At 42.0% G+C, this 8,796-nt stretch overlaps 1 protein-coding gene and 1 pseudogene across 1 annotated transcript; both read left to right on the forward strand.

Moving 5' to 3' along the window:
- The first annotated feature begins 3,889 nt into the window (after positions 1-3,889).
- LOC147429039 (uncharacterized) lies at positions 3,890-4,498 on the forward strand. Its single transcript, XM_086494970.1, has one exon. The coding sequence runs from the start codon at positions 3,890-3,892 to the stop codon at positions 4,496-4,498; it is 609 nt and encodes a 202-aa protein (XP_086351096.1).
- Positions 4,499-5,488: 990 nt separating this feature from the next.
- LOC147429040 (uncharacterized) lies at positions 5,489-6,542 on the forward strand (annotated as a pseudogene).
- The last annotated feature ends 2,254 nt before the right edge of the window (positions 6,543-8,796 follow it).

Raw genomic sequence — 8,796 nt, forward strand, 5'->3', positions numbered from 1 at the left:
TTCACAATCTCAGTATATTTGAGCCTTGGAGGAAAGCATTTTCAAACACAAAGTGGGTCTTCACAGCAGCAGGTGATGAGACAAGATTTGGTCTTCACCAGGCCTTGCTGGAGAGCGTTTCCAAATGCAAGATGTCCAGAGGTGGTGACATGCCTTAGGCAGACCGTGGCTAAGAGATGCAAAGGTGAAGCACGATTGGAACAGAGACATAATCTATATAAGGAAAGATGAAAAAAAGATGTGTATTCACTTTGGGAGTAACAAAGCGGTGAGGAACTCAACAATGATGCCAAGGCCAGTTGAAACATGCAACATGGCTGAAGTGCTAGAAGATGACGAAGAAAAGGCCCTACTACAACAAAACCCACACCTGGTACCACTTTTCTCAGTTCATGTGGATAGGATGCTTGAGCAAGTAAGAAAGAAAAGGAAACTTGAATCAAAGGACCTAGAAGAGTTGATCAAAGGAGAGGACCAGATAATAAGCCCAGAGCAAGATAGCAAGGAGCAAAGCAAAAGAGAAATCAAAGCATGGGTGAAAGATCAATCAATGAAAGAAGCAAAGCTAATTGTGTGGGCGAAACCAGACCAGCTATAGGAGGTCAACATAGGCACCCCAAAAGAGCAGAAAATGGTGAAAATCAGTCAACAATTGGAAAGAGAGTTTTGGGAATAGCTCATCAAGCTGTTGGAAGAGTATAACTGTGTCGAAGCTAGGTTGTGCTGAGAGCCTTCCGCTTCTTGTAGTCTTGTGGTGGGGTGTCTAGCACTGTAATTCATGAGAGTACATGCTTCTCTAACCTATCTCTCTAGGCAAGAGAACTCAACAATAAAAACTTCTGGGCATCTTCCACGGCCACTACAGGCGAGCATTGCAAGGACGTAAAGCATTACAGGTCCTTCTAAAGAATATGGTGCTATTGTGATGAGGCTACTCTGACCCCTACTTCATCTGCAGGGGGTTCAGGTGGAGCATCTTCAAAAACATCCATCACATTCATCAAATGACATGGAGTAGTGTCATCAAGAGGGTCAAAGGTAGGTTGTGCTGACATGAAGGAAGGACCTCTGTCGCAGGATCTCGAATGTCCGGAAATAAGGTCTGACTCCCAAGTATGTATGACAAAAGTGTGAATAATGGCAATGTGAAGACCTACCTTATGTAGTAGAGAATGTAAAATGGTACAGATGCACAATATATGTAGGAAAATGTGCGCAAAATCTAAGCAAGTGCCGCTGCAGCTTCCTATACAAGAGGATGGGTTACATGAACCAGCTCGGATGCTCTGTGTTCATCCTCCCATTCATTATGAGTCTTGCCAGCTGCCAGCTGCCATCTGCCGCACGAATTATCTTCTGTCAAATACAAGCTTTCTCGCATTCAAGTATGTTCCTTGCAAGCACGATGTGGCACATGCCACCTCTCTCGAGTCTCTATTCATCTGTAATAGGACACAGACAGCCATAAAGATGTACACTTATTAAGCCATACGAGATTATTGGCACTTGTTTTCTTGATGAGAAGACTCAGTTATGTGCAACATAGTTGCGCATGGTTGCAGTTTAGGGAAGACTTGAGAAATGTAAGCTTGCAGATGCAGTTTATATGATTAAGGCAAGACTTGAGATATGTAAGCAGATGTAGTTGTGATTAAGGCAAGAGTTGTTGTTGTGAGCTTGAGGATGTGTAATTAGTGTACAGAGACACTCTTCTCGAAGCAGTTGAAGAGAGGACACAATCACAATGTCTGGTTCATTCTAAGTGAATGCATACATGGGTACATATACACATGGGTCATCCTAGAATGTTGAGTTCCTAACCTCATCATAGCGAGGCAATGCATTTTCACCAGCAACATAAATCAAGAGACGATCATCCCAACACCTCCGTAGGTCTTCACCAAGCCCTGAGGAATAGCATTTGGAAACGCAAATTGCAAGGGCATGGTGTGGAGTACACTACCCTGGAAACGCAAACTGCAAAGCCCTTCCAATTTCAATCACTCCCACCCTATTTCATTTCTAACGATCTTCATCGATTGTCAAAGCCAGGTGCCTACGTCAGTTTTAACCACTAAAATCGAGAAACACAAACCATACAACACACAAACCTAAATTACAAAAACATTCTCATCAAGGCCATTGATTCCAACATGCACATGCCCCTACTCACATCCCAAGGTGAATCGTGAGCGAGAATGCACGCTCATAATCATTTGGCTCTGCTGAATGAACCTAGAGTTAAGAGCCACAAGAGCAAAAAAACCATCGTTGAGAGTAGAACATTCCGAAACGAATGAGAGCAGAACATCGTTGAGGATGTTCCAACGTTGACCGCACCTACCATAGCTCAGTCCTTACTGATGGGTGATTACAATTTTGCCCTGCCCACAATCATGCGTCTTGATTTCCGCCACAAATTTAATTAACCCCACATTGGCTTAAAGACAGATTTTAATTAAAAAGAGATTTATGATGACTCACTTGCGCACTGGCTGAATCTGTGCACTGGCTGACCTGCGCAATGGCTGAAAACCTGCGTGGAATTGATTGGAACTGCCCAAGCTGAAAATCTGCGTGGAACTGCAAAAATCTGGCAACGCTTCTCTCCTCACCTGGATTCTCCAAGTTGCGTTTCCAAACGGAAACTTCAAAGCCTTGGTGAGGACTCAAAACCTCAAAAACTCAAAACCTCCAACCTAAGAGCCTTTAGCTCCACACTCACGTCTCACCAGTGCTCCCATGAAAGCGTTTCCAAACGCAAGCATAAAACCCTTGGTGAGCAAAATAAAGTCCCCTCTCTCACCGACGCTCTGAGATTTGCTTTTCCAAACACAACAATGAAACCCTTGGTGAGCAGATGAAAACAAAATAACCGGCCTTGTTAGGATAGCGTTTCCTAACAGTTCTTGGAGACCCCTGTGAACAGTTCGTGGAGAGTGCAAAAACAGAGCAGTTCTTGGAGCGTGACTTCTGCACAATATCATTAGGCAAAATTTGGACTCACAAAGGGGCCCTTTAAGGAGTTTGACTTTACCTCTCTCTACCAAAACGGGCGCATGGATAAATTTTTGCAAACAAACTCCAGAGTTGGCGGAGGTTTGACAGCTAGAATGTCCTCTTCAAGCTCTATGTACTACTGATATATAGCATGCCATGAGATTCCTCATATTTTAGAAGATTCTTTTTTTTATTCACTTAGATTTCGACAGAGTTGTCACATCATAGGTGAATAAAAAAAAGAATCTTCTAAAATATGAGGAATTTCATGGCGTGCTATATATCAGTAGATAGAGCTTGAAGAGGACATTCTAACTGTCAAACCTTCACCAACTTTGGAGTTTGTTTGCAAAAATTTATCCATGCGCCCGTTTTGGTAGAGAGAGGTAAAGTCAAACTCCCTAAAGGGCCCCTTTGTGCGTCCAAATTTTGCCTAATGTATTTAAAAATCAAAAATATTATTTAAAAATTAAAATTGATATTCACAAAAATGCTTAAAACTTTAATGAGCATAGACCAAAAGGAATGTTTTAAAATTTAAGTGAACATAAATCAAAAGCTACCTTCCTCGTAAATTGTGATAGAAGCTTTTACTTTCCTCGTGAATTGCGTTCTTTTATCTCTCATGGATCCTGGTCCGTCCCTATCAAATAGATGATTGCACGAACTTTTTAAATGCCATCCCATTTATTACTAATGCCAACCTTTTTCTTGACATTTTCTCAAGGCTCAAGAAAATGATTTCTATGGATCTGGATTTGGATATTAAAAGAGAACCTATCTTGTCCTGAGCTCTGCGTTTGTCTCTGGATGCTTCACTCTTACAATGCCTCACTCAGTTCTTATTACATATAAAGAAAGAGTTCTCTCAATTAGATATGACACAGAGATGTGTGATATTAGTCTCAGTGCTCTAAAGGAGTATTTTCAACTTGCAGACCAAGACATTATTCTATCTGAAGCAACTTCTATAGATGATGTAGTTGTGTCTCTTTCTATAGTTTCATTAGAGGATGGAAGTCATGGGTATAAGCTTCATGATAACAATGGAGGTGTTTACAAGCTAGAAAAGCGACAAGTACAAAAATTGGTAGAAAAAGAGATTAGCATTCTTTCAAGTCTTGAAAAGCTTCCACTGTTTAGCTCTCTTCAAGTTGCTCTTTCTTCAGCACAAGCTAGTCAAAAACTTGATGAGCTTCCGCTTGAATATGATGGCTACTGTTTGTTTGAGCTTCCACCTTGCAAAGATGGTTCTAACATGAAAGGCATGGAGCAAAGGCTTGATGGACATGTTTGGACAACATACAAGACAAGCTATGTTGATGCCTTTAAAGGAATAGTGAGAATAAGTAGGTGTTGTGGACACTTAAGGTGTTATAACATTGACTGTGCTTGTGTAGATATGTTTGGAGTAGTGAATGAGACTCAGTGGAAAGGCAAGCTTCAATCTGCGCCACCTGTTGGACTATTGAACAAAGAATGGAGTTCTTCTTTGTAAGCACTGTGGTGAATCACTAGAATGTATCAAAACTTGTCAAGCATTCATATACTACGATATCCCTCGAGATAGAGATGGCACAACAAGATGTGCCATACACATGGGCTTTCATAATCATCCAGTGGCAAAGGGGTTATCAAAAAAGGTGGAGGAGGTTGCTCACAATAAGGTGTTCACGCGGGCAACCATTGAGCCTTCTAGCACATGCAAGCAAATTGAAGTCTCAGTCACAAGGGACTTGATCATGGAGCTTTTGATTCATGAGAATGGTGCTTCTCACAAGACTTCTTCAGAGGGTTACTTGCACAAAGTACTAGATCAAATTACTCCTATCTCTCAAAAAGCTCGAATTAGGAGGTCCATCTAGGCTGCTAGAAAAGATTTTCTTCAAGGGGACAGTGGGTTGGATGCTATTTTGAGACTGAAACAAAGATGCATATATCCATTTATCCAAAGTGTTCTTTTTCCTGATCAACTTGGTGATGATATCCAACCACATGTGTTTAAGATGTCATCTAAGTGTCCAGGTTCATGACTGGATCTTGTTAATCGAATGCAACCAGGTGGCTCATTAGAGGGCCAATGGGTGCATGTTGATCATGTGCATTGGGTGAAGGAGTGGTGCACAATGGGAGCCAATGTATATGATCCACATGTATGTGAGTTGCTCACAATCGCAACTTGTGAGTTTAAGGTGCAAGATCACCATGCTCAGGTTCAATTTTGGAGAATGTTAAACAACCAAATGGTGCAAAATGGTTTTCCACTTCCTCAATTTAGAGGTTTCATGTCAGATGAGGCTCAGCAAAATTGGATTGCAGTGCGCACAGTCTACTTTGGTGGTCCAAATAATAAGGTGGAGGAGAAAGAGAGGTCTTGCAAGTTTCACTGGGAGACAAATATGTGGATCACACTAAGAAGTGCATTAAGCCATCCTTTCAAGAAGAGCACAAGTATATGTGCAGGCAGTGGAGAAGTCAACCTACTGAGATGGAGAAGGAACGATGTAAGCAAGCTATACAAAACTATTGGACTGACAACCACATTATTGAGGGACAACTACAAAGCTTACAACTATGGCTTGCATGGTGGGATGCACGAGCATCACATTGGATTATCAGTTTCTTACACAACAAAAGGATTTGGGATTTGTACCATCAACTAACCTATTTGAATCTAAACATGCAAGTATTCGTGCTGCACATGGAGCAACAAAGTATGTCTCATTGTATGAGGCTACTGCTGTTGACTTATGCTTAGCAGTGCAACAAAGTGAAAAATATAAGTCTTTTATGGATGGAAAATATCATGGTACTGGTCTGGACTTGAAACAACTAGCTGAAAGGTTAATGGAAGGACACACAACTCGAGCGATTGAGAAGAAGGTTATTGATTTGAATGCTTCTACAATGGATGCAGTAGGTCTTGCCTCTTCGGAGTATATGAGACAGCCCATGGAGCTAGTAAGTTTGCGTTGAAAAAGAAAGTTGGATCACTCAACTCCGATTCATGAGACTGACAGTCATAGACCTGAATATAATACCATCACAACCTCTAGAGCTATTCCACAATGTCCAAGCTTCAAAGTACAGCAGGTAAAGGAGTCTGAAGTTGCAGAGTCCACTTGGGCGATTAGGAGAGCACCTCCTAAGGCTAAAGTGAATTGTTTTGGGTTAATCAAGGAGACAGGTTAGAAGTACAACACTGAATCTATCATTTTTGGTCGCTAACCTTTCCTCTATGGTCTTAAATTTTTTCTTGTTGATGTAGGTGAGAGGTGTGGGGTTGAGATCAACATAAATGGGGGAACAACATTGCATGGTGTTCCTGCCCCTTGCTTCAAAGGAAGAAGAAGATACCCAGGTGGCATACAAGAGCAGGTCATTTGGTTTTGCAATAGCAATGTGCAACATGCTTGGAATGTGCATGGATTTATTATTTTTCCACCAGGTCCTGCACCTGGGGTGTGGCCAATCTCAAAGGGAACGTTTCTATCTTTAGAAGAGACAAGTTTATTGCGAAAGTCAGGCTTTGTTTTGGATGATGGCTCTCAAGAAGGTGCAGTTGTTGAAAGCTTTCGATCTCAACCTCCTGCAAGTGCAACACGGCCATAAAAGAGGGATGGTAGAATGGTCAAGTGGAGAAGCAAACTCACCAAAGATTTCAAGGATAAGATTGGATTGGCAACTAAAATGCATGCAACTGTTCTTAGAGAGAGTATAATAGTCCCAAACGAAGTGCACGTTTTCTTCTTGGAGTCAGAGGGATCAAAAGCACGTGGGATTTCATATTCCATCACAATAAGTCAATTTCCACGGTGTACATGTGAGGACTTTGTGAGACGAGTTGCAAAGGCAAGTACTTATATTCCATGCAAGCATATATACTTTGTATTTTTAAGGACTCTTGGATTGGATGCAAATGTTCATGCATTTATGCATCAAGCTGCTCTCTCAAATATAGAGTTATTCCAAGCCTTGCATGGAAGACGTGTGCTAGTGGCTGCTTAAGCTAGTTTCACCTTTTAGCTATCAACTTCATCCTATATATGTTAGAAAATAAGACGTAGCTAAATTGAATAGATTACTTAATGGAGAGAGATAGATTTCACACACAAGAGATTATAGAGTAGAGAGAGAGAGAGAGTACACACGATATACGTGGTTCACCCAATGTGGGCTACGTCCACGGGAAAGCCGCCACTCAATGGCTTTAGCACTTCAAAAGAAGAAGTAGTTTACAAAGGGATTAAACCCTTGATAGAGCTCCCGCCTTGCTTCACTCTCACCACCTCACACTCACCTTGTTGCATCAACTTCACCCTCTGAAATGTGTGTAGAAATGGCCTCCTTTTATAGGCCAAAAGGGCTGCCCTCTCTTATGAGAGACAGCCATGTGTAGCCGCCCTTGTGCGAATAAGTCCAAATTGGACCCTCCAATCCGCCCATGTGTGGCCGCCCTTGAGAAGACAAGTCCGGTTTTGAATTCGGCCACCGGCCACCGACCATTGACTTCCGACCACCAGCCATCAGCCATTGACTACCGGCCACCGACCAACCGATCGGTTGTTTTCCGACCACTTTCCGGCCACTGTCCGGCCATAATATTCCGGCGAAAAAGAAAGTCTCGGGGGCCTCCGCCCCCAAGGCCTCTAAAGTTGCCCCTGATTCTTGTCCGTGAAAATTTTGGTTTCCGGTGAGTGATTTTCCTTCACGCACGATGGCTTCTCCTCATAATGGGGGCCTTACAAATGTGCGCTTTTACCAGAGAAAATTACAAGGGTAAATCAGGCTCCATACTTAACAATCTCCCACTTGGAGACTGATCTCCAAACCAAACCTGTGACTGCTTTCCATTCTGGCTTCTTATCCTTGAATGCCGATTGAAGATGAGCAAAAGCTCAACTTCTCCTTGTTGACCACCTTTGTAAACATTTATGCAAGATTTTCACTTGTATGCACCTTTCCTAGCTTTAGTTGTTCCTCTTCCAAAAGAGTGCGTATGAAGTGATATCTCACCTCAATGTGCTTTGTCCTTGAATGAAAGGCCGAGTTCTTTGCAAGATGGATAGCGCTTTGGCTATCACTGTACAAGACACAATTGTCTTGTTTGAATCCAAGCTCTTCTAAGAATCTGTGAAGCCACAAAATTTCTTTGCTTGCCTCCGTCATTGCTACATACTCTGCTTCCGTGGTAGAAAGTGAAACCACTTTCTGCAGCTTTGAAGCCCAGCTTACTGCTATGCCTCCAAACGTGAACACATAGCCAGTAGTGCTCCTTCGAGTATCTTTGTCACGTGCCATATCTGCATCAACATACCCTTCTAGAAAAATATCAGTTCCTCCAAAATACAAAGCATTTGTTGTTGTCCCTTTTAGATACCTAAGTATCCACTTCACAGCTTGCCAATGCTCTTTACCTGGGTTGTCCATGAACCTACACACAACTCCCACTGCATGTGCAATGTCTGGCCTTGTCCAGACCATATCATACATTAGAGAACCTACCGCTGCAGCATATGGAAATTTAGACATATAGGCGATCTCCTCTTGTGTCTTTGGACACATATCCTTCGTTAGTTTAAAATGACCAGCCAAAGGTGTAGAAACTGGTTTTGCATTTTGCATTGCAAACCTTTCTAGTACCTTCTTGATATAATCTGCTTGAGATAGCTTTATTGTCTTCTTCGTCCTGTCCCTTGATATTTTCATACCAAGTATCCTCTTTGCAGCACCTAAATCTTTCATTGAAAAAGATTTAGACAGCTCCTCTTTTAGGTCTTTGATGTCCTGCATATT

Source organism: Adiantum capillus-veneris, chromosome 22 (genome assembly GCF_014529385.1).
Source record: "Adiantum capillus-veneris isolate H3 chromosome 22, ASM1452938v2, whole genome shotgun sequence".
NCBI classification, from domain to species: domain Eukaryota; kingdom Viridiplantae; phylum Streptophyta; class Polypodiopsida; order Polypodiales; family Pteridaceae; genus Adiantum; species Adiantum capillus-veneris.